The following is a 13,412-nucleotide window of genomic DNA, read 5'->3' on the forward strand; positions in this document are numbered from 1 at the left end:
AAATTTTTCTTCAATCATTTCACGTGCCGCACATCTCGAATAACTTTAATTGTTCCATCATACATCTTCAATTTGATGGTTCCCACGCCAATGATCTCTAAGGCATGATCATTGCAACTATACACAGATCCTCTTGAGACAGATTCATAATGATGGAACCATTCTCTTCTTGAGGTCATGTGATATGTTGCTCCCGAATCAATGAGCCATATATCTGCAAATCTTTTTCTGCCTTCCATGGTGGTTGACGCGTCACAACATAGAGAATCTCCATCATCTGAAGTGTTTGCGGTATTTCCTTGTGGGTTGGAGTTTTTATTTAGACTCCAACAATCCTTCTTCAAGTGACCCTTCTTTCCACAGTTGTAGAACTTTAAATTCTTCTTGCTCCTCGACTTCGATCTACTATGTTTGTGACTGCTGCTTTGGCCACGTTCTGTTGATCTTCCTCTCATCATTGTCATCGTTGTCAATGCTTCTGCTTGTTGCAGATTTAATTGTCTGTCTTTCTTATTCTTGCACCGATTTTCTTCTTGTAGAACAACATGTGCAACGTCATCGAAGACTAAACTAGTGACATTACTGTTTGTCAAGTTGATGATGAGTTGATCATACAAATCTGGTAGACTTTGAAGTAGAAGTTCAACACGTTCTTGTTCTCCTATTTTACAGCTTAAGGATGTAAGCTGAGAAAATAAAGTGTTCAGTGTATTTAAGTGTTCCGTCACTGAAGTAGATTCTGGCATACGGAGAGTGTACAATTTTCTCTTAAGGAAAATTTTATTGTGCAACGATGTGACCTCGTACAATTTGGTGAGATGATCTCATATCTCCTTAGTTGTCTCCTCCTCCTCGATGCTTGACAATACTTTATTTGCTAATGCTAGATGAAAGTTTTCCATAGCATTCCCGTCCATTTCGATCCATTTTTTGTCATCTGTGAAATCCACCGGCCTTTCACTAATAGTTGGTAGACAACCGTCTTTCCTCAGAATGTCCTTCATCTTCAATTTCCACAATGAGAAATTTCTCCCATTGAATTTTTTAATATCAAATTTCGTCGACATAGCTTCTTTTACGGATAGCTTCCACTATTTCACTATCGTGAATAGTTCTATGGAACCTTCAAAGAATGGGTAATAACTTCTTACTTTCTTATGTTGGAGGATCCACCTTTTGGTGGCAACCACAAAGACAATAAGCAGATATTACACACTCTAATCTGGCTCTGATACCAATTGTTGCGAAAGACGGCTATCAAATAAAGTAAAATCACAACTGATAATTTGAGAAAATAAAAATGAAGATAAAAAAGACACAAAATTTACGTGGAAAACTCATAAATAATATAGGGTAAAAACTACGGGCAATGGTAGAAGAATTTCACTATGAGAAAATAGGAATTGCAACTTCTCTCAATCTACTAAGGAGAAAACAATGATAATTCTCTCTTGATAAAAAGGAGAAAACAACTCTTAAGAAACTCTCTAAATTCTCTCTAGTATTGAAAGAAAGCTAGAATGCTTTGGGATGGTTTTGAAGCTAAATGAGCTAGGATATTTATAATAGAAACTTTAAGGACTAATCTTGAAAATACCCTAAATTACAATGACTAAATGTGAGATTTTGCCATGTCACTTTTCAACCATTATTAGTGCCAACTATGAACCATTATTGTTGCCAACTTACAATGCATTATGAACCATTATTATGCATTATACAACTATTATTAGTTGTATGATAACTAATAATTTTACATGACAACTAATAGATTCGTGGTAAGGAGAAGATTAAAATCGGTCTGGTTAACATAAATTCCAACGAAGAAATCGAATATAAGTCGCCCGGTTCGGTCGTTAGCACCGTTCACGTTTGTTTCGGTCGTGTTCATAGGGGAACAAAATGGGAGGATTTTTTCCCTGCTCAGAATTCGAGCCATCCAACGCCTTGTCCGGAGATTCTGATGCCGCTTCTGGAGGATTATGATGACCTCGACGTCGTGGTAGCGAAGCTTCCGTGCAAATGGAGGACCGAGAGAATATATAATATTTTAAAATTTCAATAATATTAAAACCAGAAAAATTGTATAATGATATGTCATTATATGAATGGAATAAGTCCAAAAAGAAAATTAATATCTTCAATCGAAATAAAATAGAAAAGGGGTAAAATTAATTGAAATCCTTGCAAATAGTACCAAAAATAGAAATACAACAATATTCTTCTTCTAGAAAGGTGTTCAATGTATTTAGTCCTTTTTATAATTTTTTTGTTGTTGTTTATGGTAAGGTATTTAATGTCAAATGGATTGTTAAGGATGGACAATTCATACAATTACAAAAAAATTATAAGCGTTGATAAAATTTACCATAAAATTCCATAGCTTGAATTTGATTGTATTTTTGTTTAGATCAATACATTTTTATTTAATTTTAGCTCGAACTAATTTACTTTAGTGAATAAATGAATCATTGTTATTTTTTGAGGTCACATGTTCGAATACCAGTGATTACAACAGAGTGATTACGAGTTCATTATCAAATAGTTGAAAGTCTTTAAAACATATAATACTTTATAAACACTTTAACTAAATAAAAAAAATTATTCAACTTTAAATTATTTTATTTGTTCTTGTCTGGGCATTAAATATAATCAACATAATGACATGGTTGGTTTTATACTGACACGAACAACATTTTATTGATTAAACATATTGGTCATGTCATTTTTTCCCTTTTACTTCCTTCAAAGATGGAACTCTTAAAGTTTTATTTTCGTGTTATGTTTATATCAAAATCGTTGTTCTTCGGTGTTTTTTCTATTTATACAAGACATCAATGAACTTGTTTCATCGTTCTCCATCATTCTATCAGTTTCGGGATTTTAAAATTATTTAAAACTAAAGAAAATAATTCTGAAACTTAATTTGAAGTTCAAAAAAATACTTTTGATTAGCGTGAAATCATGATACATAATTAGTCTTCGTCTTTTTTCACCTTACTATTATTAGGATTTAAAAAATAAAATGAATATGAAATTAAAAAAAAAATAGTAGTGTAAGGTGATTACGATATAATATTTCTTATCCTATTGACAATGTATATACACATTAAAAACGCCACTGCTCGAATCCAAGATCTCCAAAATCAAAAGTATTTCATATACAACAAATACCGAATTATTGGTTCCTTTTGTTTTTCCTTTAGTTTGTATTTGGTGATTCTGCAGGCGAAGAGGCATAGAGATATTATTCAGCTGATCATGAAAGGCTAAAGCTTCTAAAATACAGCGCATTCCATCAAAGGGAAGCCTATGCAACAATACTTCACTCCTCGGAAGATTATGTTTGCGGTGCTATTGCTTTGGCTCAAAGCATTCTCCGAACCAACTCGACTTCGACTAGAGATCTTGTGCTTCTTCACGATGAAGCCATAACCCCAAAGTCCGTAGAGGCCTTAAAATCTGCGAGTTGGGAAACGAAGCAAATCCGAAGCCCCTTTGCTGAACAAGATTCCAACGATGAATGGAGTTATAGTAAGCTGAGAGCATGGATGCTAACATGGTATGATAAAGTATCATTGATGCAGATGTTCTAGTTTTCCGAAACATAAGAGTGGCTATTTGTTTACCCTCAATTATCCGCTGCACCGAATGACGATACTTGGTTCAATTCCGAGTTGGCTCAAATTTCCACTCTTGTAAAAGAGGAAGATATCTAAAATTGATATCTATCATAGCTTGAAGAAAAGGGATGCGTTCTTCTCTAATTTTGTAAGCGTCAAAATATTGATAATACCAAAAATGATGATTTCTAGGACCAGGATGATTGAAGCACGAGTTTTGGATAGTCATATTAGGATCAACAGGATTAGGAATAGGAATTTTAGGAATAAGAGGAGGATTTGGAGGTGGATTTGGTTGTTGGTTTGAATGACTAGATGAAGACCTAGCACGTTTAAGATTTGACATGGTTTAAGAAAATCGGAATAGAATGAATAACCTGCAATTATAAAACACATGTATGCAATGTAATCAATCCCAAAACTCAATTGAGTCCTCAATATTTCAAGGTTCTCTAAACCAATCCTAATGGGCAAAGTTTTTGAAAAACTTATTGAAAAATAAGGTTTTGAAAATTAATATATGTATAGTTTTTCATAACAACAACATAATTCAATCAAAACACAATAATTTGAAAAATAATTTTTTTTCCCGAAAATTTCAAAGAATTTTGGAAAATTCTTGTGTTTTTGATGAAATTAGTTGTAAAATCTAGTTTCTAATCACTAAACAATCAATGCCCAATCACTATTTCAATCTAGAAATAATTAAAACTAATTCTATGTTCAAAATTTGATAAAATAGAAGTTTTAGAAAAATACCTTGAAGATTTTCGGATTTTGTGAGAATGTGATGATTTTTGCACTAATTTGATGATTCCAACAGGTTTAGGAGATGATATTTGAAGTAATTCCGATAAGAAACGTTGTTTTTGAATCAAAGTGATGATTTGGGGAGAGAGAGGAGAGAACGGCAAAGAGAATAGAAGAAGAGAGGGTTTGAAAATTTTGGGTGTTTTGCCCGTGTTTAAAAAACAGAACCCCAGGGGGGGTATCGATTACCCTAGGGGGGAATCGGTTCCCCTACAAGAGGGTATCGATTCCCTCTGCCTTATAATTCAAAAATCTGTATATTAAACACTCAAAATGCTAAATTAATCTTCTCTAGTGGTATTGGCAACTCATATATAAAAAATTAATTATGTTCAATCAATAAAATTAATCCTTAAACTACATTTGAACATAAAGTTAATTTTTCATCAAGAATCATAAACTCCCCCTAACTAATAGCAATGAATGTAATTAGAAATTATTATTATAAGCTTTTTTTCACTTATTCTTTAAAATGCTAAAATTATTTTAAAATTAAAACTTAATTTTACACTTTAGTAAGGATTTAAAATGAACTTTGAAATACTTTGAGTAATATTTTGATATTCGATTTAATATATCGAATATGCTTAGAAAAATCATTTTCAAAATTAAAATTCTTTTAATTTAATTTGTTATATCGAAACATCAAAAATTTTTCAACACACTCCATTTTGTTGAGGACTGTTTGCCACTGTGAACTGTCTTTTGATGCCTTCTTTCCTGCAAGTCATTAAATTCTTCACTTGTGTATTCACCTCCATTATCTGTTCTGAAACACTTGATCTTATTTCCAGAATCAAGTTCCACCCGTGCTTTGAAGTTTTTGAAAGTGGAAAACACATCTAACTTCTTCTTAATAGGGTACACCCAACATCTTCTAGAGTAGTCATCAATAAACGAGATAAAGTATTTTGCTCCGCCTAGGGATGTAAATGGTGCTTTCCATACATCAGAGTGAACCAATTCTAGAACACTTTTGACTCTAGAATTTGACGTGTTGAATTTCAACTGGTGCTGCTTACTTGTTATGCAATGCTCACATAAAGGAAGTGATACCTTTGTTAAGCCTAAAAGTAGCTTTTTCTCCACAAGGACTTTCATTCCTTGTTCTGACATGTGTCCAAGTTTCTGATGCCATAGCATTTCAGAATCTGAACTACATGAGGCAACAGAGGCTTCTGCTTCTAGGAAAGTTTCTCCCCTCAACATGTACAAGTTTGCAGCTATCTTTTCGCCTTTCAACACCACAAGTGCTCCACGGAACACCTTCATAATTCCTTTCCATGTTTCAATCTTACTTGCATTATTATCCAACAATCCGTAGGATAATAAATTTTTCTTCAATCCTTTCACGTGCCGCACATCTCAAATAACTTTAATTGTTCCATCATATATCTTCAATTTGATGGTTCCCACGGCAATGATCTCTAAGGCATGATCATTACAACTATACACAGATCCTCCTGAGACAGGTTCATAATGATGGAACCATTCTCTTCTTGAGGTCATGTGATATGTTGCTCCCGAATCAATGAGCCATATATCTGCAAATCTTTTTCTGCCTTCCATGGTGGTTGACGCGTCACAACATAGAGAATCTCCATCATCTGAAGTGTTTGCGGTATTTCCTTGTGGGTTGGAGTTTTTATTTAGACTCCAACAATCCTTCTTCAAGCGACCCTTCTTTCCACAGTTGTAGCACTTTAAATTCTTCTTGCTCCTCGACTTCGATCTACCATGTTTGTGACTGCTGCTTTGGCCACGTTCTGTTGATCTCCCTCTCATCATTGTCATCATTGTCAATGCTTCTGCTTGTTGCAGATTTACTTGTCTGTCTTCCTTATTCTTGCACTGATTTTCTTCTTGTAGAACAACATGTGCAACGTCATCGAAGGCTAAACTAGTGACATTATTGTTTGTCAAGTTGATGATGAGTTGATCATACGAATCTGGTAGACTTTGAAGTAGAAGTTCAACACGTTCTTGTTCTCCTATTTTACAGCTTAAGGATGTAAGCTGAGAAAATAAAGTGTTCAGTGTATTTAAGTGCTCCGTCACTGAAGTAGATTCTGGCATACGGAGAGTGTACAATTTTCTCTTAAGGAAAATTTTATTGTGCAACGATGTGGCCTCGTCCAATTTGGTGAGATGATCTCATATCTCCTTAGTTATCTTCTCCTCCTCGATGCTTGACAATACTTAGGGATGGCAATGGGTCGGGTCGGGTCGGGTTTTTGGGCCACCCGACCCGACCCGAGAAGAAAGGGTTTTTCACTCGTGACCCGACCTGACCCGACGAAATTAAGGTTTCACCCGACCCGACCCGACCCGAATATATGACTTAGAAACCCGACCCGACCCGACCCGAAATAATAATAAAAAAAATTTTATTCAATGAAAACAGTGACTTAATTGAAAAAAATTATATATGGAGGGACATTATTGTAATTATCCCTAAATATATAGGATAAAATTATATATATTTTCGGGTCGGGTCGGGTCGGATCTTTTTCACCCTAAACCCGACCCGACCCGACCCGAACAGTACATTTAAAAAAACCCGACCCGAACCCGAATTTTTTTAAAAAAATCCGACCCGATCGGGTCGGAACCCGTCGGATTCGGGTTGAGTTGCCATCCCTAACAATACTTCATTTGCTAATGCTAGATGAAAGTTTGTCATAGCATTCCCGTCCATTTCGATCCATTTTTTGTCATCTGTGAAATCCACCGGTCTTTCACTGATAGTTGGTAGACAACCGTCTTTCCTCAGAATGACATTCATCTTCAATTTCCACAATGAGAAATTTCTCCCATTGAATTTTTCAATATCAAATTTCGTTGACATAGCTTCTTTTACGGATAGCTCCCACTATTTCACTATCGTGAATAGTTCTCTGGAACCTTCAAAGAATGGGTAATAACTTCTTACTTTCTTATGTTGGAGGATACACCTTTTGGTGGCAACCACAAAGACAATAAGCAGATATTACACACTCTAATCTGGCTCTGATACCAATTGTTACGGAAGACGGCTATCAAATAAAGTAAAATCACAACTGATAATTTGAGAAAATAAAAATGAAGATAAAAAAGACACAAAATTTACGTGGAAAACTCCTAAATAATATAGGGTAAAAACTACGGGCAATGGTAGAAGAATTTCACTATGAGAAAATAGGAATTACAACTTCTCTCAATCTACTAAGGAGAAAACAATGATAATTCTATCTTGATAAAAAGGAGAAAACAACTCTTAAGAAACTCTTTAAATTCTCTCTAGTATTGGAAGAAAGCTAGAATGCTTTGGGATGGTTTTGAAGCTAAATGAGCTAGGATATTTATAATAGAAGCTTTAAGGACTAATCTTGAAAATACCCTAAATTACAATGACTAAATATGAGATTTTGTCATGTCACTTTTCAGCCATTATTAGTGCCAACTATGAACCATTATTGTTGCCAACTTACAATGCATTATGAACCATTATTATGCATTATACAACTATTATTAGTTGTATGACAACTAATAATTTTACATGACAACTAATAGATTCATGGTAAGGAGAAGATTAAAATCGGTCTGGTTAACATAAATTCCAACGAAGAAATCGAATATAAGTCGCCCGGTTCAGTCGTTAGCACCGTTCATGTTCGTTTCGGTCGTGTTCATACGGGAACAAAATGGGAGGATTTTTTCCCTGTTCAAAATTCGAGCCATCCAACGCCTTGTCCGGATATTCCGATGCCGCTTCTGGAGGATTATGATGACCTCGACGTTGTGGTGGCGAAGTTTCCGTGCAAAGGGAGGACCGGGAGAAGATATAATATTTTAAAATTTCAATAATATTAAAACCATAAAAATTGTATAATGATATGTCATTATATGAATGGAATAAGTCCAAAAAGAAAATTAACATCTTCAATCGAAATAAAATAGAAAAGGGGTAAAATTAATTGAAATCTTTGCAAATATTACCAAAAATAGAAATACAACAATATTCTTCTTCTAGAAAGGTGTTCAATGTATTTAGTCCTTTTTATAATTTTTTTGTTGTTGTTTATGGTAAGGTATTTAATGTCAAATAGATTGTTAAGGATAGACAATTCATACAATTACAAAAAAATTATAAGCGTTGATAAAATTTACCATAAAATTCCATAGCTTGAATTTGATTGTATTTTTGTTTAGATCAATACATTTTTATTTAATTTTAGCTCGAACTAATTTACTTTAGTGAATAAATGAATCATTGTTATTTTTTGAGGTCACATGTTCGAATACCAGTGATTACAACAGAGTGATTACGAGTTCATTATCAAATAGTTGAAAGTCTTTAAAACATATAATACTTTATAAACACTTTAACTAAATAAAAAAATTTATTCAACTTTAAATTATTTTATTTGTTCTTGTCTGGGCATTAAATATAATCAACATAATGACATAGTTGGTTTTATACTGACACGAACAACATTTTATTGATTAAACATATTGGTCATGTCATTTTTTCCCTTTTACTTCCTTCAAAGATTGAACTCTTAAAGTTTTATTTTCGTGTTATGTTTATATCAAAATCGTTGTTCTTCGGTGTTTTTTCTATTTATACAAGACATCAATGAACTTGTTTCATCGTTCTCCATCATTCTATCAGTTTCGGGATTTTAAAATTATTTAAAACTAATGAAAATAATTCTGAAACTTAATTTGAAGTTCAAAATATACTTTTGATTAGCGTGAAATCATGATACATAATTAGTCTTCGTCTTTTTTCACCTTACTATTATTAGGATTTAAAAAATAAAATGAATATGAAATTAAAAAAAAAATAGTAGTGTAAGGTGATTACGATATAATATTTCTTATCCTATTGACAATGTATATACACATTAAAAACGCCACTGCTCGAATTCAAGATCTCCAAAATCAAAAGTATTTCATATACAACAAATACCGAATTATTGGTTCCTTTTGTTTTTCCTTTAGTTTGTATTTGGTGATTCTGCAGGCGAAGAGGCATAGAGATATTATTCAGCTGATCATGAAAGGCTAAAGCTTCTAAAATACAGCGCATTCCATCAAAGGGAAGCCTATGCAACAATACTTCACTCCTCGGAAGATTATGTTTGCGGTGCCATTGCTTTGGCTCAAAGCATTCTCCGAACCAACTCGACTTCGACTAGAGATCTTGTGCTTCTTCACGATGAAGCCATAACCCCAAAGTCCGTAGAGGCCTTAAAATCTGCGAGTTGGGAAACGAAGCAAATCCGAAGCCCCTTTGCTGAACAAGATTCCAACGATGAATGGAGTTATAGTAAGCTGAGAGCATGGATGCTAACATGGTATGATAAAGTATCATTGATGCAGATGTTCTAGTTTTCCGAAACATAAGAGTGGCTATTTGTTTACCCTCAATTATCCGCTGCACCGAATGACGATACTTGGTTCAATTCCGGGTTAATGGTGATCGAGCCATCATTGTGTATGTTCAAAGATCTTATGGCTAAAAGATCAGAAATGGATTCATACAACGGAAGTGTTGAGGGGTTTCTGAATGAAGCCTTTACATGGTGGCACAGGTTGCCTTCTGAGGTGAATTTCCTCAAGGATTTCAAAGGGCAAGAAAGCCCAAGTCGGGAGATGATCCCAGACAAAGTTTCAGCGGTACATTATCTTGGGTTGAAGCCATGGATGTGTTACAGGGACTACGATTGTAACTGGGATACGGAAGATATGCAGAGGTTTGCAAGTGATAAAGCTCACGAGAAATGGTGGCAAGTGTACGATGAAATGCCAAACACACTGCAACGGTATTGCGGGCTAACAGCATTCGAATTCAAGATTAAAGAAGAGAAGATGGATGGTAGGAGCCTTGAACAACCTGATGAACACTGTAAGATAGGAATAACAGATACCCGACAATACAACCTTGGTCCTTGAAAAAGGGTAAGGGCTAGATTTCTGAAGGGGAAATCAAAAACAAATTATTTCTTCTTCTTTTCTCTAATGCATAATAGTACGTTGTTGATTTTTTAGAATTTTATGTAAGATTCAGAAATTTGGAACAAGGATTCAATTTATCCCCCAGACCTCTTTATAGAAATTTTTAAAATTATTTTCAATATAATAAAAACTAAGACTTTTCCCCATCAATTTGTATACTATTTCCTTTTCAACACTTAGTCTCCAGGTTATGATCACAGAGTTGTATATTATTATGTTACTCGGATTTGGGTGCGAATGTCAGACACGAGTATGTGTCGGACATGATCACATGAATGTGTATTCCACACAAGTATGTTCACTTCAACTCTTCAAGCAATTCTGATCAATCAAAAAAAGATCATGACCAAGAAATTCACTAACAACCATTTCAGAGTTTTCTTTTCTATAGAAACAGATAAAAGTATTTAATATGTTTCTGAGTTATTATACACCAAATTGAAGATAAAACGTCAAAAAGTTTACAAAATAGTGTATTCAACAAGTTTCTCTATTAATGGACAAAATTTTGGTGTTAGAACTGAGAATAAACATCTTACCTGGAACCTGAGTTGCTCTGATTCTTCATTTTTCTTTGATGTATCCATGTTTTGACAGCTGTGTCCAACGCAAATTTGGACACAAGGTACAAGGATATAATCCTCCGACGACCCTCCAAATACATGTAAATCATACATATACCTATGTTCGACACTTTACTCGTGTTGGAGTAACATAGCCTGGCTCATAACCTTCATCCAACATGAGTTCCGATAGATCTTCCAGAACCCCATGCATAGCCTCTGCTTGTGGATGCATTCTATCTTGAACAACGAAACTGTGGACTTTCTTTTCAATCTCTATCCAACTTATGCCAGTTTCTTTCAACACCCCAGTTTCCTTCATTCTTTTAATGGTCCTTGCTCGTTCTTTCCATTTTCCTCGAGAAGAATATATGTTCGCCATTGATACGTATGGCGCTGGACTTTCAGGTGTTTCCAAAATCAGCTTATTAGCTGCATACTTCCCTATCTCAGAATCGCCATGAATGCTACAGGCACCAAGCAATGCTTGCCAAACAAGCACATCGGGTTTAACAGGCAATCCCTCGATGAAAGTCTTCGCTTCACTGAGGAGCCCTGCCCGGCCTAACATGTCAACAACACAAGCATAGTGTTCTGCCTTGGGACTAATTCCATAAACGTCAGTCATTGACTTCAAGACTTCCATACCCTTTTCGACTAAGCCCACATGGCTACAAGCATGAAGCAAAGAGAGGAATGTAACATCTGTCGGCGCTATTCCTTCTGATTTCATTTCCACGTATAATTGCAGTGCTCTACAGCCATCCCCGTGACGTGCAAAAGCTGCAATCATAGAGTTCCACGAAATTGAGTTCCTTTGAGACATTCGAGTGAAGACTTTGGCCGACTCCTCTAAATCTCCACACTTCGAATACATGTTGATGAGCCCGTTACTGACATAAGAGTTAAAACCAAAACTTCTTTTGATGCCTAAAGAATGAATCTGCTTGCCCAAACCCAATGAAGTATCCTCATCAAATACCCCCAAAACCGCTGACAGCATGTTAGGATCAATTTCGATTCCTGACTCGAACACCTTCACAAAGAACCGTTTAGCTTCATCCTTGAACCCATTTTGTGTCAAACCCGCAAGGATTACAGTCATGGAAACCTCATCAAGATCTTGTGCAGATTCAAAAATCTGCCATGCATCATTCACATTCCCACATTTAGAATACATGTCCATTAGTGAACTCTCGATACAGAGTTCGGACTGAATCCCTAACTTCCACAAAAGACCATGAATTTGACGCCCTTCCGTCAGTGCTTGCAGACCAGAACATGCTGTCAATAAGCTTAAATAAGTTAAAGAATTCGGACACACTGATCCCGAACGCATTTGAATAAACAATTCCAGGCTTTCTTCATACAATTCATTTTGCACTAAACCTGAGATCATAGCTGTCCAAGTAATAACATTTCTTTCGAACATCTCATCAAAAACTCGCCTCCCTGAACTCACGCACCCACATTTAAAATACGAAGTAATCAAAGAATTCCCTACACTAATTTCGTTTAATCCACTCAAAAATACCAATCCATGCATCATCTTAACAATAGAATACAACTCTATTCTATCACAAGCCGATAAAATAGTTGTCAACGTCGCTTGATCAAACCAACAAAAACCCGATTCTCTCATCTGTTTGAAGTACGCAAAACCCTTACCAAACTCCTCATTCCTCAAAAACCCAGAAACCATTGTGTTCCATGAAACGGTATCTCTCTTAGGCATTTCATCAAACAGCTTGGTCAAAACAGTTAAAGTACCACATCTCGAGTACAATCCAAGGAGAGAGTTCCAAAGAACAAGAGCATTATTAGAAACCTTAAAATCCTCAGTTGGGTTAAAAATTTGAGGGTTTTTGATGAAGGAAGCGTGGATGGAGGAACCCAGAAGGAAGTATCCTTGTTTCCCAGAGGCTGATAAAAGGAGGCTTAAGTCTAAATGGTTAAGAACAACTCTGGGGAGATCTGAAGATGGAAATTGATACAATTTCTGGGTTTTGGATGGGGGGAGGATGGAAGAGAAACATGAAGGAATGTGGGGAATTAGTGTTTTGAAAATCCATTGGGATTTCATCCATGAAATGTTGAAAAAGGCTTCAATGATAGAAATATATTACTCCGTTTCGTTTTGTGTTTGGAGGGAAGCAACAACGGTCTTTTAGAAGAGGTTGAGCTTGAGCATATACCGACAATAATATGGTTTGAGGTTTTTATCTTAAACCCCGTGTCACTATTTAAATTATACTCAAATTTAAATTAGATTCAAATTCCATTTATTTTATTAAATAAATGAACTCATCAAGTAAATTCAATCAAATAACATATATTACATTACAATTACTCAGACTAATAAAAGAAGTAAAAATAAACGTATAAAGTACTTTAAACTTTATTTAATGATTAT

The 13,412-nt window shown here is 35.0% G+C and overlaps 1 protein-coding gene and 1 pseudogene across 1 annotated transcript; one reads left to right on the forward strand and one right to left on the reverse strand.

The window, feature by feature from the left end:
* Positions 1-237: 237 nt before the first annotated feature.
* On the forward strand, positions 238-10,546 carry LOC120153760 (annotated as a pseudogene).
* Positions 10,547-11,020: 474 nt separating this feature from the next.
* Positions 11,021-13,163, reverse strand: LOC120153988 (pentatricopeptide repeat-containing protein At3g05340-like). Its single transcript, XM_039165845.1, has one exon. It carries the CDS (start codon positions 13,080-13,082, stop codon positions 11,118-11,120), a length of 1,965 nt encoding a protein of 654 aa, XP_039021776.1. The 5' UTR covers positions 13,083-13,163; the 3' UTR covers positions 11,021-11,117.
* Positions 13,164-13,412: the final 249 nt, after the last annotated feature.

Source organism: Hibiscus syriacus, unplaced genomic scaffold (genome assembly GCF_006381635.1).
Source record: "Hibiscus syriacus cultivar Baekdansim isolate YM2019G1 unplaced genomic scaffold, ASM638163v2 tig00111105_pilon, whole genome shotgun sequence".
In the NCBI taxonomy this organism is placed as follows: domain Eukaryota; kingdom Viridiplantae; phylum Streptophyta; class Magnoliopsida; order Malvales; family Malvaceae; genus Hibiscus; species Hibiscus syriacus.